The sequence below is a fragment of the Heterodontus francisci genome, chromosome 2, assembly GCF_036365525.1.
Source record: "Heterodontus francisci isolate sHetFra1 chromosome 2, sHetFra1.hap1, whole genome shotgun sequence".
In the NCBI taxonomy this organism is placed as follows: Eukaryota; Metazoa; Chordata; class Chondrichthyes; order Heterodontiformes; family Heterodontidae; genus Heterodontus; species Heterodontus francisci.
Genome location: NC_090372.1, coordinates 99023996 through 99038760, shown reverse-complemented (window position 1 = coordinate 99038760; position 14765 = coordinate 99023996). Strand labels below are relative to the sequence as shown.

Sequence of the window (14765 nt, the reverse complement as noted above, 5' to 3'; positions counted from 1 at the left end):
CAGAAAGCCCCCATAAAGCCTCAGTGGGAGGTTCTGTTTTGAGCAAAAACACTCAGTGTTATTTTTCATGTTAAGAATCAGCCAAAGCCTGCAAGAGAAACAGCGTGGTATTCATGGGTTGCTTTTTAATGTTTTTTTTTGCCCAAGATAATTGATATCTCAGAACCTAAAGGTCTCAAAAGCAGAGGTGACAAATTATTACAATTCTGTCAGGCCAGGACCTCGTGCGCTGTTTCCCTCATGGAGATGGCTCTTTTATTTGAGTCACAGATGCTTTTTTGTTTGGGAAGTAAGCAATGATTGTTGCTATACTGCTACACTAGGTGTTCCTTTACATCCAATTTTCTCCCCTGTGGTCAGAGTCATGTTACAGCTGGGAGTCCCCAAGAAGCCACAAAATAAGGGAAACTGTAACCTTCTCTTGTGTTTGAGTGCAGAACAGGAGATATAGGACAGAAATTGAGTTAATTGGAAAAAAATTCAGGCCAACTATCTTACCCCTTGCCGCTAGAGTTTCAGCTACTTTTTTAAAAAAAAGGAAGTGCAGTAGTAACTAATTTCTACTGCATGTGGCTGTGATGGAACATTGTGGAAGTTGGACAGTTATAAATGCACAGATTGGTGGTATTATTGTCAACACTATGTTCAGAAAGTCGCTGAAATTCAGTAGCAATTGCAGTACCGAATATTATCCTTAAATTTTTGTTTAATGGTGGCACAGTGGCGCAGTGGTTAGCACCACAGCCTCATAGCTCCAGCAACCCGGGTTCGATTCTGGGTACTGCCTGTGCGGAGTTTGCAAGTTCTCCCTGTGACCGCGTGGGTTTTCGTCGGGTGCTCCGGTTTCCTCCCACAGCCAAAGACTTTCAGGTTGATAGTTAAATTGGCCATTGTAAATTGACCCTAGTATAGGTAGGTGGTAGGGGAATTAAGGGAAGGTAAAAACATGGGATTAATGTAGGACTAGTATAAATGGGTGGTTGATGGTTGGCACAGACTCGGTGGGCCGAAGGGCCTGTTTCAGTGCTGTATCTCTAAAATAAAAAAATAAATAAAATTTGGGTGGTAACCCTTGGAACTGAGTGTTAGAACTGATGCTCCATTTTTCAGTGCGGTACTGAAGGAGTGCGATGTGTCAGATGTTCAGTCCTTTAGATAAGACTTGAAAACTGAAGACCCATCTGCCTTATCCAAGGGTTTCAGTAAAGGTTAAAGATCCCATAGAACTATTTGTGAAACACCGGGGAGGTTTTCTGGTGTCCTGGTTGTGGCTGACATTCTTTCCTCAATCAAGTATAGAAATCACAGAATCACAGGATTATTACAGTTCAGAAGGAGGCCATTCGGCCCATCGTGTTTGCACCGGCTCTCCGAAAGAGCAATTTACTCAGTTCTATTCCCCTGCTTCTCCCTGTAAACTTGCACATTCTTCCTTTTCATATAATAGTCTAATTACCTTTTGAATGCTTCAATTGAACCTGCCTCCACCACACGCTCAGGCAATGCATTCCAGACCTTAACCACTCGCTGTGAAAAAGTTTTTCCCATGTCATTTTTGCTTCTCTTACCAAATACTTTAAATTTGTGCCCTTTCGTTCTCAATCCTTCCACAAGTGGGAACAGTTTCTCTCTATCTACTCTGTCCAGACCCCTCATGATTTTGAATACCTCTATCAAATCACCTCTCAGCCTTCTCCAAGGAAAACAGTCCTTACTACTTCAGTCTATCTTTATAACTGAAGTTCCTCATCCCTGGAACCATTCTCGTGAATCTCTTCTGTACTCTCTCCAATGCTGTCAGGTCTTTCCTAAAGTATGGCGCCTAGAACTGGATCCAGTACTCCAGCTGAGACCGAACTAGTGTCTTATACAAATTGTACATAACTTCCTTGCTTTTGTACTCTATGCCCCTATGAATAAATCCCAGGATACTTTTTGCTTTATTAACTTCTCTCTCAACCTGTCCTGTCACCTTCAATGAAAATAAAAACAGAGAACACTGGAAATATTCAGCAGGTTCGGCAACATCTATGGAGAGAGGAGAGTTTCACTGACCTGAAACATTGGGCTGAATCTTACCAGCCCTCCGATGTTGGGAATCATGGTTGTGGGGTGGGGGGGGGGGCGGTCTGAAAAATTCTTCTGGGGAGGTCCACCATGACTCCCGATGTCAAGAAGGCTGCGCCGCATTTTACCAGCGGCGATGGGACCTCGGTGCAGCCCCCCTCCCACTTGGTGGCGAGGCCTTCATTTTAATATTAAAATTAATTAAAACACATACAAATAAACTTACTTTGTCCCGACGACCGTCCCACGCCGATATTCCAACCAGCGGCCGGAAGTCCCACACCTTCGGGTCTCCAAGACATGATACTGGTGGGGAATGGGGAGGAGTGAGATTCTCAGGGTGGGGAGGAGGGTGAAAACTGTTTCAATTGGCTGAGGGAATGGTGGGAAGGGGTTGAAGGGCAAAGATTGTAAAGTTTGGGGGTAAAAGGTCGGGACCAGCAAAAATGGTTTTTCGGCGGAGGGGGGGAAAAGAGAGAATTAAATATGTTGATTGATCATTTGGAGGGTGGAAGAGGGGCTTTGATGTTGAAGTAACTGTTTTTATTTAAGTAAAATCTGATGGTCTCTTTAAAAATTTAAATCGTCTGCCAGGGCTTGAAGCCCTTTAAAAATGGCACCGGCACCTGCACCTGCACAGTGTCGCCGGACACCATTGCCGGGGATGAAGCGGTCGCCCCCTCTATGTCATTGGGGGTAGCCTTTTCGCCTCCTCCATTTAAATGAGCTCCCGCGCAGGCGGACCACCAAGTTTAAAGCATGCCGCCGCGCTTTGCGCCGCACTCGTAAAATTCAGGCCATTATCTCTGTTTCTTTCTCCATCGATGCTGCCTGACCATCTGAGTATTTCCTCCATTTTCTGTTTTTATTTCAGATTTCTAGCATCTGCAGTATTTTGTTTTTTGTACTCCAAATACAAATTGGCTGGTTATTCATCTCAGTGTTATTTCTGTTACTTTGCTGTGCACTAGATGATTGTTGTGTTTGCCTGTGTAACATTGTTTACAATTTGATGTAATACCTTGTGACTGGAGAATGTCAGAGGCATTTCTGAGAAACATTATAAGGTGCTTTTAAATGTATGTTTGTTTGCTGTTCTTTAGTAGGTCCTAACCTATCATTTCAAAAGATGGAAAGACCATAATTGCACTCACCAAAAAAATGACACACATTATACCTGAGTTTGATTCATATTAAACACACCTTATGATGTGTTGAATCCTGTCCTGTAACTATTGCACATTTTCCCTATATTCCTGTGACACAAATGTATCATGCTATTGACTTCCTGCTTTTTTGTCACCATTTTGTCATCAGTGTTAAAAACTAGGTTTAGTCACAAAAAAAGTTGCCCACCTTGTTTTGATATACAGTAGCCCCAGAACAGATGTCACGTCTCTGAGGCTGGGTCAAGCAATTCAATTCAAATATGAGCATCCTGTGGTTTTCCTTGACTGTATGTGTAATTGGCAACTCTATATGAGTTACATATATAAATTACTTTTGTCTGACTGCAAACCATTGGGAAGATAAAGGTAGGCCAGAGAGACTAAGTGGACGATCAGCAGTGAACAATCTAAACTAGGGTTTAACACAGTGGATTTAACTGTTTGTTCATTTCTCTCATTCTGGGCAGGAATAGTTAAACCTGTGGCCACTGTGATCTATAGTATGTCAATGCTACTGTTCACTTGTCAACGTGAGGTTTAATAAATCTGTTTGTCAGTTTATAACCTAGGCCATAGTTTTATAGAGTGCTTATTCTTTGCCTAGTGAAGTCAAGGAAGATCATGTGCAATACATGATATAACTTGTGAGCTGAAAGACAAAGGGCCTTCTGTTCATCCCCAGGATGCACTGCATCATATTACCGAGATACTGGTTCAGAGGGAGTGAGAGCTCAACAAAGAGAGTGGACTGAGACACTGAACTTGAGGAAAAAAATCTAGTGTAAAACCATAAAATCGTAACATTTACATTGCTCTGTATACTGCACTGAATAATCTTGTAAACAGTTGCTAAAAAAAAGAAAAATGTTCATTTGGCAAACAGCTTTTATTTAAAGAAGTCACCCTACTGGGATTAATATAACATCCTAAAAATATCAATTGCAAACAGTATCCTCCAGAGGCTGAGATACCTTAGAGAAGCTGTAATGCATTTTTTAATTATGTCACTCAGTATCCTCAGCAAAGTAACAGAATTTTTCTGCAATAAAAACAGTAAATGCTGGAAATACTCAGCAGATCAGACAGCATCAGTGGAGAGAAACAGAATGAATGGGCTGAATTTTGTCATTTCCGAGCCCCGCAGTTGCATTTTGGGCCTATCCAGCAACTAATTAGTTGCTGACAGTGTTCCCATCCTTTAAGGGACAAGAACCTGCCTCCAAGAGCTGCTGGCCAATCGGAGGGCTGACAGCTCTTCAGTCTCTGTAGTCCCACTGGGAGCGGTGGCCACTGCTGGGACTGCACCCAGCTGAGAGGATGCGGCGACAGACACTGCCCTTGCAACAAGGTGAGTGGGGTCACTGGGGCCAGTCAGGCAGGCCTCCATGAGGGGCAGGTGAGGGGGATTGGTGAGAGCTGGAGGGTGTTGCTGTGAGGATGGTCATTGCCACAGAGGGTCCCACCATGGACCACAGGGTGCCTGATTAGAAGGGTCCTCCGCCCCCACCCCTCCTCCACCACTGGGTGGGAGGGATGTCCTGCACCTTCCCCGCTGTTGGTAAAATGCCATGATAGCAGGAAGGCGATGGGCACTCCACTGCACCCCCCCCCCCCCCAACTTCCCACCATTTTACAAGCCACCCACCTCCCAGCCATCCCTAGAAGGCTGGTAAGATCCAGCCCAGCATTTCAGGTCAATGATCTTTCCTCAGAACTGAATTTTTCTGTTTATTAAATGCACAACTAGGTCCAGAATAAAAGATTATTTTTTTCTCCCATTTCAATGATATTTCTTCCCATCTTCATGTTCTTCTTCCCGTCTTCGTGTTCTTTTTACATAATATACTGTGCACCAAGGCAGGCAGTCTGTACAAGGTCTTTATCAACACTGCTTTTGGACAAAGTTCCAGCAATTTTTTTTATTCTTTGATGGGATGTGGGCATTGCTGGCTAGGCCAGCATTTGTTACCTGTCACTAATTTCCCTTGAGAAGGTGGTGGTCAGCTGCCTTCTTGAACCGCTGCAGTCCATCTGGTGCAGGTACACCCACAGTGCTGTTCGGAAGGGAGTTCCAGGATTTTGATCCAGTGACAGTGAAGGAACGGTGATCTGTTTCCAAGTCAGGATGGTGTGTGGTTTGGAGGGGAACTTGCAGGTGGTCAAAATGGTCACCACAGATTTACCTATTCAATAACAGAACAGCTGAGGTGGTTTACTTGCAAGTTCCCCAATTTGTATTATTTAAAGGTCAAGGTGAATGTTGAAAATTTAAGCATGCCTGAAAGCTATATTTAAATTTCCCACATGACTTAGGCACGTTTAAAAACTTTCATGAGTTGTGAGACTTGTGAATGAATTACAAACATTGGCAATAACAAACAATGGTCCTTTCTCCCTTTTTAGAAACATCTGGTTACCTCTTGCAGCTTTTCCCATAATTGTTTTGGCTACAATTAGAAACTAAAACCCTGGAGAAATATGGAGGAGAATCCATACACACCAAACTGTATCAACAAAGCACTGTACAAAAGTCATTCTTGAGTACAAATCTATTTGTATTTACTGAAAATAATTCATGCCTGGGATGGTGTTGAAGGCTGCACTTGATCTTAGTGCTTAGTTATTGTTTTTTTGTTTGTGTTCTTTTTTCAGAATATTTGCCAGAGTTTTCCCAGGTATTATCTATTGACAAATAAGTTAAAGAGGAAATTGATTCCATGGTGTATTCTCACAATCTCCATTTAGTTAGCCTTGCCTGCTTGTGCTTGCCCTAATACAGCTGTTCTGAAGTTCCACAGGGGATTTTCACTGGCTTGAATATGGCTGTGGCATGCAAGATGATATCATCATGCCCACCCCTAAACACCAGAACAATGTTTCTTTTACACTTTAGTTACCCTCTATGAATTTGCATGCCAGAAGTGCAAATTTGTTAAATCTGCCCTTATTAATTTAAATTCGTGTTGTGCCCCATAAATATACTGTGCAAAAGCAGCAATGTGAATTTGCTTATTCTGGTTATTTTGATAGGAATGAAGACTCCCACTTCATGATGTTGGTTTAAGGATCACACATCATTACAAGCCAGAAATGCTTGTTCATTAATCATACATACAGCAATATATCAAAGATTACTGAAGTTTTTACAAGATGAGGCTTTGAGATAGCTCAAGTGCTATCAAGGGCCTTATCATCTGGGTGCTAAGCATTGTGGGAAGGAAAATTGGAAGGGTTCTGGAAGGTGTGTCCAATCTTTCCCCCAGATTTTCTTTTCAGTGCTCTGCCCAGGTGAGGAACAGTATAAATCACCATTTAGAAAGGCATGGATTAATCAAGGACAGTCAGCAGAGATTTATTCATGGACTGTCTGACTAACCTGATTACATTTGTTGAGAAGGTAAAAATGATGAGGGTAATGCATTTGATGTAGGCTACATGGATTTTAGAAAGACTTTTGGCAAGGTCGCACATGGCAGACTGGTCAGAAAATTAAAAGCTCTGGGATCCAAGGGTAAGTGGTAAGTTGGATCCAAAATAGGCAGGAAGCAAAGCTTAATGGTCAATGTGTGTTTTTATGACTGGAGGGCTGTTTCCAGTAGGGTCCTGCATGGTTCAGTACTAGGTCTCATGCTTTTTGTTTTTATGTCAATGATTTAGACTTAAATGTAGGGACGCAACTAAGAATTTTTCAGATGATACAAAAATTGGTTGATTGATAGTGAGGAAGAAAGCTGTAAACTGAAAGAGGAAGTAATTGAGATACTAAATGGGTTCATAATTGATAAAGAGGAGGTATTAGAAAGGCTGGCTATACGTAAAGTTGAAAGTCACCAGGACCAGATTGGATGCATCCGAGAATGCTGAGGAAAGTAAGGGTGGAAATTGCGAAGGTACTGGCCATAATCTTCCAATCCTGCTTGGATACAGGGATGGTGCCGGAGGACTGGAGAATTGTAAATGTTGCACCCTTGTTCAAAAAAAGGGTGTAAGGATAAACCCCGCAATTACAGGGCAGTTAGTTTAACCTCGGAGGTGGGAAAGCTTTTAGAATGATACCCAGGACAAAATTAACATTCACTTGGACAAATGTGGATTAATTAAAGAAAGGCAGCACGGATTTGTTAAAGGCAAATCATGTTAATTAACTTGATTGAGTTTTTTGATGGGTAACATAGAGGATTGATGAGGGTAATGCGATTGATGTGGACTTCCAAAAGGCATTTGATAAAGTGCCACATAATGGACCTGGCCAGCGAAGTTGAAGCCCATGGAATAAAAGGGACAGTGGCACGTGGATGCAAACTTGGCTGAGTGACAGGAAACAGAGAGTAGTGGTGAATGGTTGTTTTTCAGACTGGAGGAAGGTATGCACTGGGGTTCCCCCAGAGAAGGATAGTGATAGACTCAAGAGGACATAAACAAGCTGGTGGAATGGGTGGATTCATGGCAGATGAAATTTAATGCAGAGAAGTGTGAAGTGATACATTTTGGGAAGAAAAATGAGGAGAAGCAATATAAAATATAGGATACAATTCTAAAGGGGGTGCAGAAACAGAGAGACTTGAGGGTGTATGTGCACAAATCGTTGAAGGTGTCAGGGCAGATTGAGAAAGTGGTTAAAAAGGCATGTGGGATCCTAGGCTTTATAAACAAAGGCAGAGGGCTGAATTTTACCTCTGGCTTCAGGACCCCATCGTTGGGCTGAAAAGCAGGTCCCAAGCCTACACTTGCCGGCAGTGGGGACCTACTCAGCGATTTTACCACAGGCAACCTCCTAATTGTCCATCTGAGGGCCCACCATCAAGGTAAGGAGGGGGGGTCGGTGGGCTCTCCATGCTGCTAGCCCAATCAAAGGCCAACAGCTCTGAAGCTTCAGCAGCGCTACCGGCAGCGGTGGGTGCTGCTTACGCAAATTTTAGACCTCAGTGCCTCAAAATGGAGGCACCTTTAGACAGGTAAGTACATTAAAAATGAAAAATTCAGTGGGCTGAGGGTCAGAGAGGAAACCCCTCCAGGAGTATCCTTGGGATTGTAGAGGCTACTTTCTCTGCCCGCAGCCTCCTCTTTGGGCCATAGAACCTCTAGCTCCAATGGTCCACCAGGCTCCTGCAGGGAGGCCGCTCCATTAAGCTGGCGGCCGTGTAAAATGGCCCTTACTAGGGCCCATAATTATGCAAAGTGGCTCCCTGCCTCTGTGGAGTGGACAGCCAATCCTCCTTGCAGCCCACACTGGGAAATTTCCCCGGCGGCGGGACTGCATGTGGGAGCCATCCCAATGCAGCTCCCCGCTATTTTATTGGCCCCTCCCCTCACCTCTGTTCCTGCCATCCAGGGGATGGTAAAATTCTGCCCATAGAGTACAAAAGCAAGGAAGTTATGATGAACATTTATAAAGCACTAGTTTGACCTCTACTGGAGTATTGTGGCCAATTGTGGACACCACACATTAGGAAGGATGTAAAAGCTTTAGAGACGGTGCAGAAAAGATTTACGAGAATGGTTCCAGGGATGAGGGACTTCAGTTACATAGATAGATTGGAGAAGCAGGGGTTATTCTCCTTGGAAAATGGAAGAGCGAGAGGAGATTTGATAGAGGTGTTCAAAATCATGAGGGGTCTGGACAGAGTAGCTAGGGATAAACTGTTCCCATTGATGGAAAAGATCAAGAACAAGAGGATACTGATTTAAGATGTTTGACAAAAGAAGTAACAGCAACGCGGAAAAATTATTTTTACGCACTATGTGGATAGGATCTGGAATGCAGTGCCTGACAGTGTAGTGGAGGCAGATTAAATCATGGCTTTCAAAAGGGGATTGGATAAGCACCTGAAGAGAAAAGATTTGCAGGCATCCAGAGAAAGGATGGGGGAGTGGGACTAGCAGAAGCCATCAATGGGCTAGTCGGATGGGCAGCAAAGTGGCAAATGGAATTCAATGCGGAGAAGTCTGAGGTAATGCAGTTGGACAAGACCAACAAGGTAAGGGAATATACAATAAATGGTCGGGTACTGAGAAGTGTAGAGGAACAGAGGGACCTTGGACTCCATGTCCACAGATTCCTGAAGGCTGCAGGACAGATAGATAATGTGGTTAAGAGGCATTCAGGTTGCTCTCCAGACCTTATTCCGGCTAAATTGTTAGCTCTTAATGGTTGTCACTCCTCAGGTACTGCCTACTCTCTGCTTCAAATCTGCCATCATCACACTCCTGCTCTAAAATCCAACCCTTGACCCCTGCCCTTATAAATAAACTACGAACCCATCTCGAATCTCCCTTTTCTCTCCAAAGTTCTGGAACGTGTCAGTGACCCCCCCCCCCCCACAAAATCTGTGGCCATATTTCTCAGAACATCTTGTTTTAATCTCTTCAAGCAGGTTTCCATCCCTGTCTTAGTATCGAAAGTTTATCAAAATTACAAATGACTGAGGCATAGAATATAAATCTACGGAGGTTATGCCAGAACTGTATAAAACATGACAATCTTTGAATCATAGAATGGTTACAGCACACAGAAGGTGGCCATTTGGCCTATTATGTCTGTGCCTGCTCTCTGCAAAAGCAACTTGGCTAGTTCCACTCCCCTGCCTTTTCCCAGTAATGTATCACTTCACTATTTTCTGCATTAAATTTCATCTGCCATGTGTCCGCCCATTCCACCAGCCTGTCTATGTCCTCTTGAAGTCTATCACTGTCCTCCTCACATTTCACAATACTGCCGATTTTTGTGTCATTTGCAAATTCTGAAATTGTGCCTTACACACCCAAATCTAGGTCATTAATACAAATCAAGAAAAGCCGTGGTCCAAAGACCCACCCCTGGGGAACCCCACTATATAATTTTCTCCAGTCCAAAAAACAACTGTTTACCACTACTCTCTTGTTTCCTGTCACTCAGCCAACTTTGTATCCATGCTGCCACTGTCCCTTTTATTCCATGGGCTTTTACTTTACTGACAAGCCTGTTCGACCATAGCTACAGTACTGGTAGAGTTCTAGTCACCACATTACAGAAAGGATGTGATCACACTAGAGAGAGAGTACAAGGGAGATTTATGAGGATGTTGTCTGAAATGGAGAGTTTTTGCTACGAGGAAAGACTGGATCGGCTGTGGTTATTTTCTTTGGAACAGAGATGGCTGAGGAATGATTTAATTGAGGTGTATACAATTATGAAGAGCCTCAATAAAATGGATAGGAAAGACCAATTTCCCTTAGCAGAGAGGTCAATAACCAGGAGGCATAGATTTCAAGTAATTTGCAGAAGGATTAGAGGGGAGTTGAGGAGCATTGTTTTTCACCCAGAAGTTGGGGATGGTCTGGAACTCATTGCCTTGAAAGGCTGGTAGAGGCACAAAACCTCATCGCTTTTAAAAATACTTGGATATGCAGTAGAAGTGCTGTAAGCTACAAAGTTACTGACCAAGAGCTGGAAAGTGGGATTAAGCTGGATAGCTCTTTTTCAGCTGGCACAGACACAATGAACCGAATAGCCTCCTGTGTTGTAAATTTTCTATATTTTTACGCTCAATGGGCAGGTGATAAAAATACAAATCCACCCTGAATAATCTACATTTTAAATCACTGCAAAATCTTATTTTAAAGCTCATTTTGTGCTGTAATCTCATTATTGTATGTTTTTTTCTGTTGTTGTAAACTGTTGCTGGCATTGTACCCTTCCTTGGCAAATGACACAGTTCCTTTAAAAGCAGCTTTAAAGCAGATGCGTTGGAAACAAGATGGTCATCATCTGGATTCCAATAATGTCACTACCGTTCTGCTGGAACACCATTGTATGTCTTAAACCAAATCTTATACAGAAGTAAATTTAAACAGGAGTATATATGATGAGTCAATTCTTACAGTTCTTCTTTTCAACAGCAGTTGCTGCCACATCACAGGATTCTGAATTGGGATGGATCAATGAATGCACTAAATCTCTACACGTCACCATCATTACCCAACATTACTCTGGGTCTCCCGGCTGCCTCATCCGCCTCCTCCCACATCAACGTACGTAATAATTATAGGTCAAAGGATTACTTAATCTCTCTAATCTGTAACATCGGTTGAAGTACATAATAATCCTATATGACCTGCAGCAATGCGGTCAGCCATTACAATACTGTTACCATACATGAAACAAAAATTACATCTCTGGTATGAGACCACAGAGTAGTGGGATCTCTGCCAGTGGTTCCTCACAGAGTTTAGTTCTTAATCTCATCTGGAAGAATTTCCAAGCGGAGACCAGGTGCTTGCCCACAGGGCATGAGAGTCATTCCTGGGCTGGTGACATAGTGGCTGATTCAAAGAAAACCTTTGGGGGCCTGGAAGCAGACTACCCACTCACTCTTTGAGATGTAGATCTTGTATGACAGAAATAATCCAGGAAAAGAGATTTTTTTTAAACTGAAAAAGAGGTTGTTTACTCCATCCACTACACAATTTCTCCAAAGTACTTTGGATTCATTGAGACTTCTGAGATAAATAAAGTATTATTCAGATAGTCAAGGTGATTTTCCTCTTCACAGAACCTGGAAGATGCTCAATTCCCAGGCACAGCAATAAGGAAATATGGTCAGAGACCATCATGTCAGGCCCTCATCCCACTGCACAATCCTGAGATTTCTTGGTGCTCACTGGGCATGTTCCTGGACTAAGCCCAGAGTCATAATGATAATGAGGCAAAAGAAGACTTTCTAGCCTCTCACATCTCTTTTCTCTGGATCTGCCCATCAACTCTCCCAGCACAGTGTTGCAACTTGCATCTGGACCCCAAGGACCGGAGGGTCTGTAGTGGTGCTGGGCGCAGCCTGAAGATTGAAGGCAAACAACCCAAAAAGATTTTGCAGGCAGTTTCCTTGCTCTGTGGCAGCCTGAGGGTCCTAATGCCAGTTGCCAGCAGCTTCCAGCTGCTTTCTGATGCTGTAACAGATAGGGCATGGACATGCACTGCACATCCAAATAGCCCAGGACAGGAAATTTAAAGTTTCCTTCCTTGGACAGATATAGTGTACTTCAGGTCCGTTGTGGCTCTTGGGCATCCAACAAGGAGGTAGGCAGTAAAAATCCACTCAGGTTTCTTTTTCTATATCTTTAAACTATTTACTTTCCCCCTTAGTTCAATTCAGAAGTTCTGTGTTCCATGTACAATACTCATACTTCAAAGAGTGAATATCAAGACCTTCATAACATGGGAACTGTAAGCATTCAGTTCAGAACAATCCAACAACCATCAACCTCATGGGCTGAATTTTTAAACAGCCACCGAGACATGGCCGGAGGTGGATGGGTCTGTAATTTCCCACCATGGTCTCACCTCCGGACCATTTTTGATCCAGGAGGACCAGGCTGGGGGAAGGGGGTGACATCTACCTGTCGGCAAGTGGTGAGTAGCCTACTGGACTAATTAAAGGACTTATTAAGGCCTTATTAAGAATTTTCCATTCGGCATGTGGGGCCCCCCCCACTGAGGCCGCAACATAGCCAAGGGATGGAGGCAGCCTCCTGACGGTAGATCGGGGCAGTGGGGGAGCACTCCATGCAGATAAGAAATCATTCTGCATCCCCCACCTCAACTCCTGCCACAGCTGTTGGGCCACAGCTGTAGCCACTGGCTATCCAGTGGCACGTTTGCCCCTCCATGATAATAGCCTGGCAGATGTGGCTTTTTGTACTGTGAAAAGTTTTTAAAATAACTTCAGGGGGAAGCTCCATCTTCAGGCGCCCTCCCTCTCTCTCTCTTACCTTCATTGGCAGCTCCCACCTCTAATGGTGGGGCTGCCAATCTATGAGTGCTGGCAGGCCTCCTATTGGCCTGCCAGCCTCGGGAGCCCACCCTCCATCCTTAATCGGCCACTTAATTGGCCACCTCCTCAATAATCACCCTTTGGGTCCCGACGCCAGCATGTGTTGGTTTGCAACCCGTATTTCTTCCCAACAATAGAATCGGGACCCACAAGTGATAATTCAGCCCAATAGGTTTTGAAAATGGTTCAAATGTACAGGATGGAATGAAATTGGTCTTCGATGATGGTGCAAAACAGGCAATAGCAAATTGGCAGCCCTTTTTTTTACCCTGCTCAATTTTCGTTTCCAATTTCAGCCCCTCTCTGTCTTAGCTTTGAAATTATTAAATGACAATGGGGCTGAAAACAAATGGTGGATCAGACGCACTGAATTAGCACTATGCAGTGGTTTTGTGTAGTGCGTCTTAATTATAGAACAAAATAGCCCTTGTAAATCTATTTATATGTGCAAAGGTAAAAGTTTCAGACTGGCTTCAAAGTTGATCAACCATTCTGGTGGACTCTCACCACAAGTCCAGCAGGAGTTTGTCAGAATGGCTGCAAATGCAGGTTGATCCAGCCTAAACCAGCTCCTGAACTTCCTTTGGTGTCACCTCCATCAATGGAGAGCAAGGTCAGTGATGTGGAGAGAGCAGGCGCAGTGTTATGGACATTGGGAATTCCTGTAACCTTGGCCGTCGTTTCCATTGCAAGTGTGGGAACGACTTTGGGGAGTCCAGGGCATGGAAGTCATCTAGATTCTCAAAGACCTAATAAAATAAACATTTTGTTCAGTGTTTAATATGCTCTTTTGAAAAGGGCTACTGGAAGCTGAAAGCAACTGTGTCTGACTGGAGACTCCAACATGCTGCCAACCCTCCCCTCCCCCAGGACTGAACAGTAATATTACATTAATATCCCAGGCTAAGTGGGTGCACAAGATGTGCCTGTACTGGCATGGACATCACTGCTATATTTCAATGTGGTAACCCCACACTACCGTCCATCCTGTCACCAGGTCAGCACTGGAGGCTATCAGGTAGTATGCCCCTGATGTAATTGCCAAGATTGTAGCCCAGGAATTCTTAGGCTTTCTGATTAAATAAAAACACTTTGTTTGATTTAGAAATAGATTACTAGAAAATTGACTTTTTTATATAAATTACTGAATATGTTTATATATTGTGTATGTGTGTATGCATGTGAGTGTGTGGAACAATGGAACTTCTGTCCACATATATAATTGGCCATTGCCGTTGTCTCAATTTGAGGAAACTGGGTCACTTGTGGGCCATGTCTATTATTATCTTGCAGCAGCGGCTCTCCCATCCAGCCTTGCAAGGGAGATTGATCCACCATCACTCCGCCAGAGGTCTCCCAGGCCTTTCCAAGCCAAAGACAGAAACAAAATGCACCACTCTTTTGAAAGAAGCCAAGTTGCCTCAAGTCGTGATGTTATCAATCTGTTTTAGGAACGATTACCTTAGTCTGACAATGGTTTGTGGCCTATCCAAAAGCCTCAAATGGATTTGTCCCATCTTTTAGGAGTGTAAAGGATGGAATTCTCAAGGGAGCCCAAGAACTTACCCCCCCACAACCTCCCTGCTTGATGTGAGGGTGTTGGGGGGGTGGTGGGGGGGTGCAGTGGTGGGTGGGGTGCATGGAGATTTAGCATATGCTCCTTGTACAGACATTATTACACTGGCAAAGAAAAACTAGTTCAGTGAAACTACATACAAGA

The 14765-nt window shown here is 43.7% G+C and overlaps 1 protein-coding gene across 20 annotated transcripts in view; it reads left to right on the top strand.

The window, feature by feature from the left end:
- Window positions 1-14765, top strand: part of LOC137345926 (histone deacetylase 9-like) — a 1063883-nt gene that overhangs the window by 679680 nt on the left and 369438 nt on the right. For 19 of the 20 annotated variants that reach the window (XR_010968622.1, XR_010968626.1, XM_068009206.1 and 16 more), the window contains one exon: window positions 11115-11246. Coding sequence is in view for 18 of the 20 variants with exons in the window: in XM_068009206.1 (XP_067865307.1) it covers window positions 11115-11246 (132 nt within the window). In the remaining 2 variants the exon portion in view is untranslated. The remainder of the gene's footprint in view (window positions 1-11114; window positions 11247-14765) is intronic. The other variant, XM_068009212.1, reaches the window with a different exon arrangement.